This window comes from Brugia malayi, assembly GCF_000002995.4.
Source record: "Brugia malayi strain FR3 genome assembly, contig: Bm_v4_Chr3_scaffold_001, whole genome shotgun sequence".
NCBI lineage: Eukaryota > Metazoa > Nematoda > Chromadorea > Rhabditida > Onchocercidae > Brugia > Brugia malayi.
The window spans coordinates 543,219-563,203 of NW_025062477.1; the positions used below are offsets into that span (position 1 = coordinate 543,219).

Consider the following 19,985-nt stretch of genomic DNA (forward strand, 5'->3'; position numbering starts at 1 on the left):
CTCATTTTGCATCAAATATCTAAACACATATTGTCATTTAATATTTTTAATATATTTACCATTATATATTATTCTTCTAATGTTTCAAAATTTTAATTGAAATTATTAAAACTCAAACATTCAGTTATCTCAAACTTAGATAATTAAACTAATGAATATAACTCTTCCAACTTCACTGACCTAAGTTATACTTTTTCAAATTATATAAAAAAAAAAAAATTGAATCATACTTCAATTGAGTTAAAAAGCAGCTAATTTTATGATAGGCAAATTAAGCACCAAAAATAAATTAGCAATAAATGAGCAATGATCATGCTAGATTATTAATTTTAAGAGAAAAAGTGACAAATTAACTTTAATTATTTTTAGAAAATAATTTATTTTTATTTGCATTATTGTGGATTATAGTTGAGAATAACAATTCAACAGTAAAATAAAGAAAGAAAAATGTTGAATTACAGTAAGGAAATTACTTTTAAAATTAAACTTCTTTGTTTTTCTTCTTTTTAATTTCTTCTTTGACAATTATTTCTTAATGTCCTTTTTTTTTTTTTTAATTTTCAATACTTAAAAAGTTAACGATTCCATTTCATTTGAATAATCTCTTAACAGCTTTCAATACAAAAACAAATATTAAAGAAATAAAAATGCTTTAATTTATCTCTAAACATGACAGAAAGAGAGGGAGCAAGAAAGAGAGAGAGAGAGAGAGAGAGAGAAAGGGAAAGAGAAAGAGAGAAAGGACAATGCATCAGAAATGTTTGTTATCAGATAGAAATAATATAATCAAAAATGTAGGTAAAGAAGAAAAAACATAATTGCATGCAAATTTATATGTGAATTATAGCTGAAAATTTGCCAAAATAAGAAAGGAATCATTGTTGATTATCATTATCACTCGCATATGCTTCTTATCATATCAGATAACTCTAAAATTAACTATTCAGTTGATTATCATTATCACTCGCATATGCTTCTTATCATATCAGATAACTCTAAAATTAACTATTCAGTAATCATTTTATATGAGAACAGAAATCAGAAGTGATAATCCAATCAGTTGATTATCATTATCACTCGCATATGCTTCTTATCATATCAGATAACTCCAAAATTAACTATTCAGTAATCATTTTATATGAGAACAGAAATCAGAAGTGATAATCCAATCAGTTGATAACACTGTACATCTACAGCTCTTCCCTATTAATGAACAGCAAACCAGCAAGTGAACAAGGACATAAAATAGAACAAAGAAATAATTATTTCACATTTTCATATCCATTTCCTAATTATCGATCTCTCTTTTGGCAAGAAAACAAACAGAAAAGTTGGCAAAGATTCTTTCTAATAAGAGTAAACAATAAATAGTAAACAATAAATAGGTTTTACTTTAATTTCAATTATTGAAATAATGTGAAATATGGTAAGACAAACTTTAACTTAACTTTAACTAGCATATTCTTAAATAAACAAACAAACTTAAAGTTAGAATTGTAAAATATTACGGATGAAAGAGAACAGAAAAGAAAAAGATCAATTGCCCTGTTGAATCATTATCATTACCTAATTTATTGATTAATTACTTTCACCAATTTCGCATCCTTTTTTGCTTACCAAAAATTTTATTCAATGATGATAAAGATTTTCTTTTTTTTTTCTTTTTTTGAAAATTTTCTCGAATATATTCTAAGTTTCATTTGATAAAGAAAAAAAAAACTGAAATCGATAAGAAGAATGAACGTTGGAAGATAATTAGTTCACTGTCATTCTTGCATTATTTCTTCTATACTAAATAAATTCGTTACTGTTTGGGAAAATATTTGAAAATCTAAAAATCTAATCTATCTAATCACTTCCATAACTTTACTCCCTCCCATACAGAATTAAATTTATTTAATGTGCAGAATTAAAGTTAAATTTATTTAAACATACATAATGTACAGAAATTAAATTTTTTTTTAACATTTATTTTATTTAAATTTAGAATTAAATTCATTTAAATTCAACTATTTGATCAAACGGAATACTTAAGGAATATTACACTGTTTTTTTCTTCTTTTTTTCGACATGTAATCCTTCCCATACAGAATTAAAAACTAATTAAGTGGCATTTGTCAAATATTATTTTCTAATTCTTATCATTTCTTCAGAGATAAGAAAGAAAGATGACAAATCTGTGATATTACTTTTATCAAAAAATATTGTCCCCTTAAGTGCTATCAAATGGGTACAAATCGATAACCACCACCAATTCAAATGTGAGGAAATGTTTTCATTTCAGACAATTGTGATGGAAATATTTGCAAAAGACACAAAAAATGGACAAATGGAAAAGTTTTGGGAAAATCAAAGATTCAAAAAAAAAAAGAAAAACCTAAACGACTTTTTCCTTAATTGTCATTTTAGAAATAAAAAATGTTTCAAATAATTCAACAAAAAACTTCCGTTTTTATGATTTAAAACGATGGAATGACAATATTAAGCAAAACATGAAATATGTCTCTGTCGTATAGCCGATAAATTCAACCGGAAATGGAGAAATTAACTATGGAAGACAGATAACAGATGAACCGGTGATGACGCAGACGGGTAGTTGAGGTGTAGCAGGGGAAGATCGGGTGGAGATGGGTTGGGAGGTAACAAGGAAAGATCGGGTAGAGATGGGTTGGGAGGTAACAAGGAAAGATCGGGTAGAGATGGGTTGGGAGGTAGCAAGGAAAGATCGGATAGAAATGGATTGGAAGGTAGCACGAAGAGATCGGGTAGAGATGGGTTGGGAGGTAGCAAGGAAAGATCGGGTAGAGATGGGTTGGGAGGTAGCAAGGAAAGATCGGGTAGAGATGGGTTGGGTTGAGTGACAACAAAGCACTGAATAATTTGCAGTTGTAAATTTCTGTCTGAGAATCAAATTTCAAAAGGATCAAACAAAATAAATACATCACAAAATTCTACTACTGAGAATGCAGCATGTGTTCGTTATAATTTTCTTTTAATTAAATGCAATTATGAAATTGGAAAAAACTAAATTACCTTCAAAATAATTCCTAAAATATCAACCATGATCAGAATAAAATTTTAGGAAATAAATCTAGCATTGCTCATTATTTAAAACTAGAAAATTCAGTCTTTACAAATATTTGAAATTTGCGATCAAATCAGTTGTCGTTCTAATTCTTGGCAGTTTAAATTTGCGATCTAACTTTTACATACAAAATTTCGATCGTTCTTCTGTGAATGCATACATTCTTTTATTGAAAGAAAAAAAAAAAAAAACTATCTTAGTTAAACACTTTGAAATTTTTGAAATGAATGGTCAAATTTTATAATTTACAATTACTGAAAGGATTTTAAAACTGAAAAGTTCGAAGATGAAATAATTTAAATAGCTACCCGTTAAACAGTATTAAATTAAATGATTAGCGATATGACAGTATAATAATATAAAGCTTAAAATTAATTTAGGTCATAAATCATTTCACTAGTAAATCAATAACCAATATTTTCACAGACACAAAATCCCAGTAAGTTTAATAGCTATTTGATCAATTTTTTGGTATTTGCCTTTTCATACATCATTTCTTGAAATTGGTGTAAATCAAAAAATTGTTTGACTTCCGAGTTTATACTGAATTGGATGGATGGAGATCAAATGACCTAAAATTAAGAATTGAATTCGATCTATTTCAAACAGATATATTATTAGTTTATTTGCGCCCTATAAATGCTAAAAGCTTCCCTGCTTTCCCTGCTGCTAATCCGTCTCCCAAATATAGCAAAGCAAGAAGGAATGGATTTGCACATACATAATTGAGTGGGCGGTATTGTCTGAGTTATCGAAGATTGGAAGTATTAGTCATTGTGATGGCTGCTTGTTGCGCACATTTGGGTGGGCGGTTTTGTCGCATATTGTTAATAATTTGAATTACAGAGGAGCGCTTACGTGTAAAAGGAGGAAAAATTACTGCAATGCCACCGGGAGAGAGAAAAGACTCCGCGACATGTCTGCACGCATTAGCAGGATGGGCGCTTTTGAAATTCATAGTGGGCGCTTATTGCAATTGCTTTCTTCCACAGCGATAAATTTACGAATTGTCTTTCAGTCAATTGCAATTATTGATTGCTTATTGTCTTTGATCTTTGGACTGTCTCCACTTCCTCTTTGACATTCATTTCAAAAGTTTCCACTCACATTGTATATGCAAGTTCTTTGTTGGGTTGGTTTGCTAATGGAAAGATGGCTGAATGTATCGATTGTAGGTCGATGTAAGGCGGAAGTGTCACAGTTTGGTTTAGTTCAGCTTACAGACAATATTCCTTTTCCTGTCGCAGTTCTTTGGCATAGAATTTAAACGGCGTAGTGGTTGCTTTTATTGAATTTTAATTATGTCTTTTTGATTATTTTTTTTTTTTGCTAATAATAAGCTTTAAAGTTTTTATGTTTAGATTTCAAAGAGGTGGACATTTATTACAATTATCAATTGTTAATTAAGTTTTAGTAATTTAACAGCACAAGAAAATATGACATTTAGATTTTTTATACTTTTCATCTGTGAAGTTTTTATTTCGATGCCTACTTTTTCAATTCGAAATTGCCAAAGGTTTAACAATTTGAAATTCTTTCGTAGTCGAATGAATCTCTCCATTTCATTTCTTCCTTCTTTTGCATTGTTTATTTATTTGTTTGCTACTCTTTTTATGTGTTGTCGCACTCAATTCTGACTTTTTGTTGTTTATAAAAGTTAAATTGGAAAAGTGCGCCTTTGACAGAACACATCGACAATTAAGCAATTTACTAAGAATCATTCCATGACTTGAAGGAATCATATAAATATATGAGATTGGCATGAATTAAGAGAACTTGAATTGATTGATCTAAATCTTGAATAAAATTATAGGAATGGGTCATTCAGGATGACCTTATCTACTTCCTCTATGTTTAGAGATGTTAATAATTAATACCGACATTGTAGATCAAAAATGCTTATTTTTTATGCTCTCATTTTAAACTTTAATTCAATTTTAAAAATTTAAAAAAAAAAATATACCCTTATTTGCAATCTTAATTTAATTTCTAATCTATCAAAAATTTGATAAGCAGACGGACAAATTTTTATTTAACATTTCTGGGTACCTTGGTAAAATTTATAAGTTGCAATTAAAATTATCTACAAAAACTGTCCGAACTGTCCAGCGATAATGACATTTTTTTTTAATGTCTTTTGTTCAATTATCGTACTGGACTAAAGATTACCAACTCTATTCTTACAATATATAAATGTTGTGGAATTTTGAGTACATTCAACAGGTGTCTGTCCTTTCATGTTTACAAATACAATCATATAATAGAGAAAACAACCTAAATATCGTTTGATTTTATATTGAAATTAATGTTTTGGAGGTTTATTTCAATATTTATACGTCCAATTATTTTCCATTATTATCACCAGTGATAGCTTAACACTCGGCAGGTACACATAGGTAAGTTACAGCTAATTAAATAACTTTTGTTTGAGAAGCTATCATTGCTACCTCAAATTGGTCAATATTCATTGGGTTAACAGTAATGGCTTATTTAAGATTTAGTTTAGAAAGTAAGTTGTAAAGTATGTCATATTTTCAATATCTCTCAATTGTTACCATTTCTACGCTGCGATAAATGCAAAAGTTATAATATGACAATGAATATTAAATTTTTGATTTAAAAATTACACTTTGTACATTAAACGTATATAAATAAAGAAATGAAATTAAAGAATATGAATAAATGATAAAATTTGTGATAAAATTAAGTTCAAAGTTGAATGATAATGAGATAATTGATATTTGAATAATTTGATACGTTCAATGTCAAATAGTTTCTCATTGAAATATTTTTCAAATGTTAACATTGCATCAATTTCCAATTACAATGATTTATTCAAAATAAATGACAAAAATAAGTCTGCTAGCATTAGATTGAATTTTTTATTAGTTTTTTTTTTGGGATCAAATAAAAAAAAAAAAAATGTCACAGCAGTTGACAGTTAGTAATATTTGATAACGCTGAAAATTGAATAACCATATGCTCACAGACACACACACATACATACGCAGACACAGACACACATACATGGAAATGTATTTTAAATCGTTTCAATTTGAAATTTCCCAAAAGTCATTGCTCTTTTTAAATATATTTTATAGAAAAGTTTAAAGCCGCGCGGTATATTAGAGCAATTCGCTCTTTTTTTTTTCATTTCATATTGCAATTCATTAACAATTTCTTCTCTAACTTTTCTAATTAATATGTGTTTCAGTGATAATTACGAAAATAATTAATTAGTTCTACAGTAATTCTAAAATGTTAGAAATGGAATTGGAAAGTAATAAAAATATAAAATTAAGCATTACAGTGAATTGATTGATTGATTGATTGATTGTCGGATAAAAATTATTTACGCATTGTGAAAGAGAAAAACACGTGAAAATAAGTTCAGGAAAACGTGTATTGCATTTGTGGAAATATAGGATGAATAGAAGAATATGAAGTAAGGAACTAAGCAAACTTAACATTCTTGACGTGTGCTCAACGTGATCGTACGATTACATCTAGCTATCATGCAACAAACAACTTATAATGTTTATTATCAAATCATTCCGTGACGTGTGCTCACGTGATCGTACAATTACATCTAGCTATCATGCAACAAACAACTTATAATGTTTATTATCAAATCATTCCGTGACGTGTGCTCACGTGATCGTACAATTACATCTAGCTATCATGCAACAAACAACTTATAATGTTTATTATCAAATCATTCCGTGACGTGTGCTCACGTGATCGTACGATTACATCTAGCTATCATGCAACAAACAACTTATAATGTTTATTATCAAATCATTCCGTGACGTGTGCTCACGTGATCGTACGATTACATCTAGCTATCATGCAACAAACAACTTATAATGTTTATTATCAAATCATTCCGTGACGTGTGCTCACGTGATCGTACGATTACATCTAGCTATCATGCAACAAACAACTTATAATGTTTATTATCAAATCATTCCGTGACGTGTGCTCACGTGATCGTACGATTACATCTAGCTATCATGCAACAAACAACTTATAATGTTTATTATCAAATCATTCCGTCTTTCTTGCTGCTAATTAAAATTATTAACGTAAATATTTTGTATGTATTTTTTATAACTATAATTCTTGTTTTCCTTTTTTCTTTTTTTTTTTTTTTTTTTAAATTTTCGTTCTATGCTTAACTGATCAATTAGCAATTATAGCACTTCAGTTTAATTCGTAGAAAAGAACGAAGAAAGCAAAATTAGCAACGAACATTTGTAAATAATTCTTTTTTCTTTTATATCGAAATAAATGATTACAGAAAACTCCAAAAAAGAGAAAAAAAAAAGTAAATAAATAAATAAAATCTCCGAGCGGAAATTGAAACTAAAATTGAGACAAATTTAATCAAAAAACGACTCAACTTATTATTTTTAAATTTGTAAATCTATTCTTTCATTTTAGATGAGTAATTTATTTTAAAATTAACCGATTATAATAACATCAAATCAATTTATCATCTATCAAATCAATTTGTCATTTGGAAAATTTCATTCACAATGTCACATTTTTTCCAAATATTTCTTGCATCGTTGCAATTTGAGGAAACAGCGTCGTAGTATATTTAGTCTGTTATCAGTTATCATTTCGTGATCAGATAAGGATTGAATGCTTAACAAAGTAGCGCAATTGATGTCTTTTAGATAAAAAAAGAAGGAAACGATAGTTTAAGAATATATAAAAATAGGAAAAATGATAATCAGATAAGGAGTCTTTTGATTATTTCTTCTTAAATTTAATAAATTCATTTCATTTGAATTGATTTTAAATTTGTTGATATCACTTAGGATTTATTCATCTTTCTGACAAATTTTAACTTTATGCTTTTTTTTTTTTTTGATTAAAATGGACAGAATAAAATCATTTGATTACTTTAATCTGATGAATAATTAGTTAAGAATTATAAAAATATTTTTTTTTGCTCCCTAAATTTGTTTCTTGATCGTAAAAGATATTTTTTATATTTGAAACTATCTATCTGATTTAACAATGTAATTTTGAAGTTTGATCCACTAGTCTCATACACAATCTTACAATCAGATGTTTTTCATTTCATTTTTTTTTTTTTTTTTTTTTCATATTTAAGAAACTGAAAAGATTAAAGCACAAGAAAAAAAAAAATAAATTAAATTGAAATGAAATATACTACCAATTTATTTACAGTTATACATCCTACGACGACTCAGATGTTTATCTCTAATTCTCGCAATAGTCAAATATTTACTTAAAAATAAAACAATAAATTAAATTTTTTCATCTGTTACCTAAATGACAAATAAGTGCTTTCTGAAAACAATTTCTCTTATTGAATTACTTTTTTAAATTTATGTAATTATACACAGAATATATCTTTTCGAAATGCTAAAAAAAATGTAATAAATGTGTCATATGCAAATTTTGCTTTTATTTAAACAATTTTTTTTGAAAATACTGATATTATTTCATCTTATAGTGAAACAAGAAATGGCGAATAATTCGATATTAGAAGATTTACCGGAAGTGAAGCAACTTTATCGTCATGAGATAGCATTTCCAGCATACCGCGGTGCTGATTTACTGAGAGTACCTCGATATAATAAGGTAATACTTATATATTATTATTTAATGTACATATTTGTTAATAAAATTTAAAAAAAAAAAAAAAAAGTCATTTTATAAAGTGGATGTGAACATGTAGTAGCTAATATTATTTTATTTTATTTTATTATCATAGAAAATAGTAATGTCAAATATTTCTGCTTGTTAGTTTAATTATTTTAAAAGGAAAAACAAACGAAATGCATTCCGGTAGATAACATTTTATAAGATAATTCTAAATGAATATCATGAATTTACATAAAGGATTTATTTAGAATTAACTGTAAATTATAAACAATAGAATTACTACTTTATACTTATAAAAGAACTATTACTTTTCTTCTTATCGTTTTACTCATTTATTACTTAATTGAGGTTTAAGTAATAATTGAAAATGACTGCTTTTTTTTTTTTTGTTTTAATTTTTCAATATAATAAATAGAAAAAATGTTTTTAGGGAATGGCATTTAGTCTAAGTGAGCGACAACATTTGGGAATTCACGGTCTTTTGCCAGCAGCATTTGAAACCGAAGAGTTGCAAGTTTATCGAGTGATTTGTCAATTACGAGAGGAAAATGACAACCTTAAAAAATATATTATTTTAGATAATCTTCAGGTATTAAGTAAATAAATTCAAATAGTAAATTTTGATTTTCAATATACTATTTTGTAAATAAATGAAAAAATTGCAACTTTACAAGTTTAAAAAAGAATTCTTAGGAATTCCACAAACAATTACTCTTACTGTTTATGGTATAGTTTAAAAAATGATTAAATTTCTCAAACATATTTCAAAGTAATTTTAACACATCAGTCTTTATCTTAGATTTTTCATTTTCAGTATTACTCAAAAATTACTTTTTACTTAATACAACTGTTTTAACTACTCCTATTGGCCAGTTCCTTTTTTTTTTCTATTTGAGTTTTATTTTTTGCTTTGAAATTTATCTCGAGAAAAGATGAATTTCAAGGATCAAAACGAGAAACTTTATTATCGTGTTGTTATTGAACATGTTCAAGAGCTACTACCAATCATTTATACTCCAACCGTTGGCTTAGCTTGCCAAAAATTTGGCCATATTTTTCGACGACCAAAGTAAGGAAAATTTTTAAGGAGAATTATTAATCGTTTCTGTTTTTGTTATAATTTTTAAGAAAAATATAGTAGTTTTTTTTTATTTACTAATACCTGATTAGTTTTTTATCTTTTACAAATTTAACATTCCTTCTAAAAGAAAATTCTTTATTTAATTTTCGTTGGTTTAAAATTTAGTGGAATTAATCGATGACCTTTAAAATTTAATGAAATTAATCGATGACCTACCCTTAAGAATACTTCTTAAGCTCTTTTTCAATTTTTTTTTTTTTTTTTTTTTTTTTGTAAATTTGAAATTAGCAATTTACTAAAAATGCTTTATTGTTAGACATATTGTATTTCAGAGGTATTTATATAACAATAAATGATAATAGCATCAGTAAAATCTATCAAATATTAAGTAACTGGCCAGAACATGATGTCAGGGTAAGGTTTAAATACTTTTTATTATTTTCATGAATGATGATGAAGACTTTCTCATATACGTGTAACCCGGACATTTATGATAATGATCATCATGATAGATAAGATACCCGTATTTAGGTATTAAGTAACCTAATTTCAAAGACAATTTTTATGAATTTTTGTGAAAAAATAATCAGTGTTAAAAAGTTCTCCGTTACACCTGGAAAAAACTTAAAAGACTTGCATAGATAATATGAATTTCAAAAATTTGAGAAGAAAAGAATGAGAAAGGTAGAAGTGATAAGCTGCCAGAAGGGAAAAATAAATTTTCGAGAAATTCTTAAGTAAAAAAATGAATTTGCTAATTTGTAAAAATTTCATGAATAAATTAATTAAAGGCTATTGTTGTCACCGATGGTGAACGTATTCTTGGTTTGGGTGATTTGGGCGCATATGGTATGGGTATACCAATTGGTAAACTATCATTGTATGTAGCATTTGGTGGTGTTCAACCTAAATGGTGTCTGCCAATTGTTCTCGATTGTGGAACAGATTCTGAAATAAGTTTTACTCTTTTCATTTTTTCAAGAAAATTTGCTTCAAATTTAAACTTTTGTTGAAATTAAAAAATAGTTTCATTCAATGAGATAAATAAAATAAACAAAATTTGCTTCAAAAAATTTAAACTCTTGTTGAAATTAAAAAATAGGTTCATTCAATAAGATAAATAAAATAAATAGTTAAAATTGTTGAAAATTTAGTGAATCAAAAGCAAATTAATCTTTTGAAAAAGAAATTTACAATTTAATAAATTAATTAACAAATTAATCTTTGTTTTGCAATTTATTTATAATTAAAAGTTATTATATAGTATTCAAAAGTATATAATATTAGTAGGAAAAAAAAATTAATACAATTTTTTGATAGACCTATAGAAGATATCATTAATTTTAGGAATTGCTAAAAGATCCGTTTTATACTGGATTAAGACAGAAACGAGTACGCGGTGCTCAGTATGATTTACTGATTGATAATTTTATGAAAGCATGTGTAAAGAGGTGAATTAAATTATTTTAAAAATTATTCCATAAGATTATTACTATCACTAGTGATAATTGAATGATTACATATTAAATAGTATTACAATGGATATTTCAATTTTAATTGTTATCAGAAGTGAGAACTGCATTATCCAAATATTTGAAGTCGAAATATTTTATTGTAAAATTTAAGAATGAAAATTTAAATTTATGAATTTTTTAGATTTGGTCAAAAAACACTAATACAATTTGAGGATTTTGCAAATACAAATGCAGGACGTTTATTAGCAAAATATAGAAATGAGTATGCGACATTCAACGATGACATTCAAGGTGAAATGTGCTAGAAATATAAAATTATTCTAAGTATTTTGTCAATGTTTAAACTCCAAAATAGCTCTCAAAAAAAATTATTCACAAATTTAGATTTATTTCATAAATTTTGCTTAAAAATTTTATTCATTTCTATTCAACGCATTCTATAAATAATAAAACGTAAAAGTAAATTGCAGAGAATAGATGGATACATCAGATTTACTTATCATTCCAACTTCTTTCATTTCTTTCTTTTTTTTTTTTCAGGAACTGCATCAATTGTTGTTGCTGGCTTGTTGTCATGCGGAAATATTTTGCAAAGAAAAATGAGCGACCAAATATTACTATTTTTGGGAGCTGGGGCGGTAAAGTTTTTTCTTTTTTTTTTTTTTTTTTGCTGAACTATTGTTAAATTAATTAAATTTGTAATCTTCAGTGCAAATTTATTTTCATACTAAATCCAACTTATTTCGGGCATACAAAAATATTCATTTGAAACTTTTCCGGAATATTATCATCAATGAATATTAAAATATTAATTTAAAGATACATGACACTTTCAAAATATTGTAAAATATTTTCTGATGTGCGAAAAGATAGATTGCTTTATTCTAGCAAAAGAGTTATTTAGAATAAAACTAGCACAAATTTAAGTAAAGCGTAGAACAGTCAAGCAGTATTGGAGGGTAGATGACAGCTTGAAAAGCTAAATTTGATTCGAATTTACCTTCAGGCAGCAACAGGTACCGCCGATATGTGCGTGCTGCAGATGCAGCGCGAAGGTACATCAGAAAAGGATGCATGCAAGCGCATATTTCTTATCAATAGCAAAGGATTAATTACTGTAAACAGTCCAGTAGTAAAGTCAGAGCATCAAAAATATGCCAAAGAAATGGCGCATATGAAAGATTTGCTCGAGGTTAGCTTACTTAACTGATTGCAATGAAAGTTTAAATTTGATTGTATTTGTTGTTTTCGACAAATACAAACGCATAGTAATGGAATAATCAAATTATGCAAGAAAAATAAATATATTTACCTTTTTTTGATTAATGCTATGATTTTTAACAGTTTGCTAAGAAATTTTAGATCATCGAGAAAGTACGACCAACCGGTATTATCGGTGTATCAACCGTTCATGGTGCATTTTCTGAACAAATAATACGAAAAATGGTTGAAATAAACGAACGACCTATTATTTTTGCATTGTCAAATCCAACGAGCAAATCTGAATGTACTGCTGAAGAAGCAATCCAATACACTAAAGTAAAGCATTTTCATTTTTGAAATCATATTAAAGACATTGCTTAAGATCAATGTTTTTTTTTCAAGTATTATTAAAAATAACTTCAACAAAATTTTCTACTGCTAATTCATTTGCAAAATTGAACAGTGTTTTTTACCCATTCATTTACATATCGAACAACTTTAACACTATCTTACCACAATCAGCTTTTAATGGTAAATGTGAAATTTGATTGCTGTGATTTGATGGCTACTTAAAATTTCATCAGTCGTGATTTCCTGCAAAAATGTTCCGAATAATATTTTCAAATATCATTAATATGTTGATAGTAAATTAATCGTTTACTTACGTTTATTAATAGAATTAAAAAATATTACTTATTATAATAACATCGATTTAAGAATTAAATTTGAATGTAAAATCTAGAAATTTTTTATTTTCGAAATAACAAAGCTTTTTTTTTCAGGGAAAAGCATTATTTGCAAGCGGTAGTCCATTTCCGGATGTTAATTACGATGGGAAATGTTACAAGCCAGGGCAAGGCAATAATTCGTATATTTTCCCGGGAATTGGTTTGGGTGTTGTATTATTTGAAGTGCGACATATCGACGAAGAAATATTTTTGATCGCTGCTAGGGTTGCTTTTATATATTCGAAATATGGGGTGGGAACGATATCGAAATTGCTTTCTGTTTTATGATATAATATACAATCCATCCATCTTTCTCCCAATACAATTGTTTGGTTTCATCGGAAATTCTTAATTAAATTTTTAGGAAGTTGCGTCCAGCGTAACCGAAGAAGATATAAGTTTTGGTTGTATTTACCCGAGTCTTTGCAAGATTCGAGAGATTTCAGTTGCTATAGCTTTGGAGATTGGAAAATATAGCTATAAGGTTTCTGTGACCTTCTAAATTTTTTTTAACAAATATTTTTATGCAATAAATGAAAGTTCGATTATTATTTTTTCATTTCCTATATTATAATTTACATATTTGTTGATATTACTTACCGAGCAAAACTTCATTAAATAAAATAATATCACTTATACATATCTTACAAATTAAAACTTTGAGTCACTAACTTTTAAAAATCCCTCATTAGATTATGCATACATCTTAAATGTTTAATAAATTCCATGAAAACTAACACTTTCCAATTTTTAGCATGGAATAGCTGGTCTGTATCCGCAACCGGAAAATATGGAGCAATACATTCGATCACAGATTTATTCCGTAAATTACGATGAACTGATCTATAAACAGTACAATTGGCCAGTTGAGGACACCATAAAAAGCATTCCTGTTTTACCAGCTAAAGAGAACAATAGTTGATTAAAAATTTTCTCTATCCATTCAATTTTAAATTCCATCGATGCTAATATCAGTTGTTTAATATACTGAAAATTTGTTATAAGCTTTTTTTTTTTCTTAATTTGGAACTATCTTATATTCTTAAATAATCATTGGACATTAGTTGGATACTTTTTTCTACTGTTCTACTGCAACTTACCTAATGATTCACTTATTATGAAACAGCCATTAATTTTCCATTTGCTCGTAGAATTCCAATCAATTGCATTTATTTCGAGCAAAAAAAAAGTATTTTGAGCAGAAACATTTGTACAGATTGGTGGGCCTAACTACTGATCTGTTCATTTTCATTTTCAATGTCTAAAATTTCATAGAGTGTTATATATTACTAAAATTTGATTGCATTATGCAAGATATTTCATACAAGCAGGAAGTGAAGTAAATAGAAATTGAATGAAGTAAACAAGTAAACAACGACTTATATTAAAGAAAGTTAATTTTAATAGAAGTTAGAAAAGTCATAATGTCCTAAATCATGCATATTAATTGAAAAAATCTATTGAACTCAATGGGATGGAATCATTAATTATCATTTTCCAACAATTTCAAATGCTCAGTTGTTAAATTATTATTGTTAAAAATTTTCGTTTTTTCAAGTTCCAAAAAAAAAAAAATTATATTTTATATTTTTCTTTTTTTTACAAAAAAAAAAACGATGTTTTGATAATCTGTAGTTTTCAAAGCAGCGATGCTAATCATCAACAAAGGAAGCTAATTTTGCTTTTCCATCTTGGAAATAATTTTTACAGTTTTTTTATACTTTGTGCTGCTAATAACTTTTATAACATATATCAAGGAAAAGACCATTGGACAAAAGTGGCAGTTCAAAAAGAAACATGAAAATAATTGTTATGCATTTAGAAACAAAAATAAACAAAACAAAACTTACGAATAAGATTAGTTGAAAGTTGAAATATATTCACCACCATTCGACCATATTTCTGATTTTTTTATCTCATTGAACTGTTTCTTTCCAAAACAAAATACCGAAATTAAACAGCAATAAACCATTTCCATTTTTTTGCACCATTGAAGTAATGTGCAACATGTTTAGGCTTTAGCAAAAAGTAGAAAGAACCGAAATGTAAACCTACAAAAATTAAAAACAATACGATTGCTTCTTTTCTGGAACAACAAAAAGTAATAAACATGCAGTTTTCAAATAAGAACAAAAAGAAAGATAAAAAGGAGTGTCAATTGATATCAAGAAGAGCAGAGCCAAAATAAAATGTAATTTTAAAATAGATTAACTGAACTGGAAAAGCAAAATAGGAAAAATTCTGTGAAAACATGCAAGAACTATAGCTAACAAAAAGCAAGAAAAGAATGAAATGAAGAAAAATGAAAACAGCAAAAAAGTATGCAAAAAAGCAAAGCGAACAAATGGCATGCGAAGTGTGCAAGTTTTAGAATGGAATAATGTAAGACAAATTAAGAAAGCATCCATGCAATGTTAGCAGTAAAAATAAAAAAACGAAAAAGCATGCAAAATAAGTAAATAATAAGGAAAAAGGCATGCAATATCAGTAATAACAGCATAGAAATGATTAAAATTGACGAAAAAAGCATGCAAGATAAGCTGAATTAATAAAATATAATTAAAAAAAAATGCGCATAGTGAGTAGAAAAACATGAAAAATAAAGCAGGTTAAAGTTCAAAAGGCCGTGTAAGTAAATAATAACAAGTAAGAAAAGCATACAATGTTAGCAACAGCAATAGAATAATCAATGAACGAACAAAAAGAATGAAAAATAAAGTAAAGTAAATTTGAAAAAAGCATGCAATAAGTAATAATGGTGAAATAATTAATAAAGCCAAGGTGCATGCTTAAGTAAATCAAAGGAAAAAAAGAAGGTTGTACAATTTTAGTAATAACAATAGAAAAATAAGTATAAACTAAGTAATACTAAGGAATTCAGTAATAACAATAGAAAAATAAGTATAAAGTAAGTAATACTAAGGAATTCAGTAATAACAATAGAAAAATAAGTATAAAGTAAGTAATACTAAGGAATTCAGTAATAACAATAGAAAAATAAGTATAAACTAAGTAATACTAAGGAATTCAGTAATAACAACTGTTTAGCAAAATCAGTGAAACATGAAGTGTCAACAAAGTATAGAAAAATGAGTGAAATTTATTAAAAAGACTATAAAATAAGTAAGATTAATAAGAAAAGCAAATAAAGAACAGAAAAAAAAAAAAGGAAAATAAAATAAATAATAATAAAGTGCGTTAAAATGAAAAAATGAAGTATAAGTAATGAAATGGAAAAGTGAATAAGTGGGTGAAAAAGTATGTAAAGTAAAATTGGTTGAAATAAAAAGAAAATGCAATGTCAGTAATAATAATGCAGTGATTAGTAAGTCATGCAGTGCCGTAATAAATATAAGGACGCAATTCATGCAACACGCATGCAATTCAAAAAAATAAATAAATAAGGTAACTCAAAAAAAGATATGCAATGTTCTTAATAATAATAAAATAACTACTAAAGTAAGTGAAACAGCAAGCAGAACCAAGTAAATTATATAAGGTGAAAACATGCAGTATTAGTAATAAGAATGAAATAATTAATTAAAGAGATCAAGAAACATGCAAAAAAAAACAAGTCAAATTTAATAAAAAGCATGCAATGTGAATAATAACAATAGAATAATTAATAAAGTAAGCAAAACAGCATGCAAAATGAAATGAGTTAAATTTAAAAAAAGCATGCAATGTTAGAAATAACAATGGAACAGTTAGTGAAACAAGTCAAAGCACATGCATAATAAAGTAAGTTAGTCAAATAAGGTGAAAAGCATGCAATTTAAGACATGAAATACCGGTAATAACAGTGGAATAATTAGTAAATAACCAAAGGCATGCAAAATGATATGTGTTTGATTCAAAAAGGCATGCAGTATTAACAACAACAAAGAATATTTAACAAAATAAATAAAAGCAGCATGCAAACAAAGTAAGTCATATTAAGAAAAAGCATACAAAATAGACGAATTAAATTAAAAATAAGGTATGCAATATTAGAAATAACAATGGAATAATTAGTAAATAAGTAAAAAAATAAGTAAAACAAAGTTTATATGCAAGACAAAGCTTATATAAACTTTCACAATCAGTTAATACAAGAATTAACAAATTCAATTCTCATTACTATAACAAAACAAGAAATAACAAGCAAAGAAACAACAAGCCAAGAAATTAATCTGAGTTAAAGCTGCCATAATAACTTTAGAAAAAAAATGAGAAATGAAATTTTTTCCAAAAATCATAAATAATTGAATCATTTCCAAAGATAAATTTAAGAAAATAAGTTAAAGAAAGAAAAGGAAAAAAAAAATGAAAGAGAAAAAATAAGCCAAATGTCAATACAACAAATACAAGCAGCAAAACATAAACATATAAATTGTTAAAAAATTGAACTAATAGCATTTCCTACTCGAAATTATAGTTTCTCTCAAATAACATAGGTTAAAGAAAGAAAAAACAACAACTATAATTGCCAATTTCTGAAAATTCATAGGAAGAGATAAATTAAAAACAAGAAATGCCTAAAAAAAAACAATTTTTTAAATTAAAAATTACGATGCCATAATAAATAATTATAGCTACAAAAAAAAAAAAAAAAAAAAAAAACTGCAATAATAAACAAATAAACAAAACAGACAATATGCATAAATACAAGGACACAACAGCGCTGAACATACATTAAACAAAACTCCAATTCCTATTTAGACTAAATTCTCCAATAACCATCAATGTTAAAATAAAATAACCAGTTGATCAAACATGATAAGTATACGAATGAAAAATATAAAGAAAAATGAAGAAAAAAAAAAAGAAAATATAACAAAACAAAATGTCACCACTAATATAATCTGTCACCCAAAACAAATGTATTAATATAAATTGAAAATATACACATCTATTTGAAATAAAAATACATTGACTGATTGTGGGATTTCAAATCATTAAATATTAAAATAACAAAAAAATTTCAATCCGTTCCTATCCTAGAGTAAAATAATTAAGCAATCAATGTGAATCATAATTAAAATTCATAACACTAACTTTATAGGATATAACACCCAGAAATAAGTATAAAGCATTAGTTAAAATTAAAAAGAAAATTATTTCTAAAAGCAAACTTATAGTACAATCATACAAAGTGAAATTGAGAAGTAATAGAATCAGTATTAAATATGAAAAGAACTAACAATTTACAAATCATCTACAATCCTAATAATATCATAATTCAACTTGCTAATAATTTAAATCTTCAATTATTAAAGAGTAAATTATAAAAGGATTAAAAAAAATTTTGTAAAAATAGCATTAATTAAATTGGATTAGGAAATAGTCATAACCAGAAAAATTCTGCTAAAATACCAACTAGTAATTACAAAAGTATTTGAACTGTAGCTACAAAGACCAAAATATAAAACATTATTTAAAATTCTAGAGATATTAAAGATACTATGCCTAAAAACAAACACAGCTAGAATTTCACATACCTATAACGAATCGAGGTTGAAATGTAACCACATAAATTGAAGTTCATAAATTAATGAATCCATATCACATGTAAAAACAAACCCTAAAAAGTTATAAATTATTTGTAAATCTAAATATATAAATCTAAGTTACCAATATTTTAAACACATTAATTACAAATATAAAGTGATTAATATATAAACAAGAATCTATAAAAAATGGTAACAATTAAATTGGATTAGAAGCAACTACAAAAGAAAAAAAAAAAACTTATTAAAATACCAACTAGTAACTATAAATAACAAATTGTAACTAAAATGTTAAAAAGAAACAAGAAACATAGTAGTAAAATCATAAATAATAACAACAACGTAAATTCAGTGATAGAAAAAAAGAATAAATAATTGAAAATTATTTCAATTATTTATGAATAAATAATTAAAATAGTTTTTAAAAAGTTCCGAAATTTAGTCCGCAAAAAATAAGAACCGTCCATTGCAAATCAGACCATTCAAATAAATCCAAAAAATGCAAAATTTTTTCAAATCAATAAGAAGGAAAAAAAAAAAAAAAACATGAAAAAAGAAAAAATTAGCAAGAAAAAAGATAAAAAATAAATATTACAAACAAATAAACTAATTAATAGAAACATAAAAAGAGAAACACAAACAAAATCATTATTTTTAATATTTATTTTTTGTTTTTTTTGGTTTTTTTTTTGTTTTTTAATTTTTTAATTTTTTTTTATTTTTCCATTTTTTTATTTTTTTTTATTTTTTTTTCTTTTTTACATTTTTTGTTTTTTAATTTTTTTTTCTTTTCTTATTTTTTTATTTTTTTGTTTTTTGTTTTTTTGTTTTTTTTTTTTTTTTTTTTTTGTTTTTTTTGTTTTTTTTTGAAAACGCGTTAAGGACCAAAACAAAATTAGAAAACACAAAATTATAGAAACAAAAACAAGTAATATTACTAAAAAGACTAATCCTAAGAATCCAATCCCAAACCATGTTATTTACGATTATGTCCTATAAGATAACGAATTCTTTAAGAAAGGAGTGATTCCACCAAATAATTGGGAATAAAGTCGAGAAAATTTTTCACCAATAAATAATAAATGAAACTTCAAAAAATTCAAGAAGAAAAAATTTCAAGATTGGATTAGAACTTAGAAATTAGTCATTTAAAGCTAATAATTAGTAATATAAACAATAAACTTCAAAAGTTAATAACTACAAAAAATATCAAAAATCAAAAAATGAATTAAAAAACCTCAAAAAAAAAAAGAAAAAAAGAAGAGAAAACATCAACAATTT

General features: G+C 26.0%; 1 protein-coding gene across 1 annotated transcript; it reads left to right on the plus strand.

The window, feature by feature from the left end:
• Window positions 1-8,587: 8,587 nt before the first annotated feature.
• On the plus strand, window positions 8,588-14,137 carry Bma-men-1.1 (NAD-dependent malic enzyme, mitochondrial precursor, putative; the record flags this gene model as incomplete). Its single annotated transcript, XM_043079587.1, has 13 exons — window positions 8,588-8,704; window positions 9,159-9,317; window positions 9,673-9,797; window positions 10,142-10,223; window positions 10,601-10,762; window positions 11,157-11,260; window positions 11,466-11,575; window positions 11,825-11,922; window positions 12,291-12,476; window positions 12,647-12,823; window positions 13,270-13,440; window positions 13,580-13,699; window positions 13,970-14,137. 13 exons carry the CDS (start codon window positions 8,588-8,590, stop codon window positions 14,135-14,137), a joined length of 1,779 nt encoding a protein of 592 aa, XP_042935521.1.
• Window positions 14,138-19,985: the final 5,848 nt, after the last annotated feature.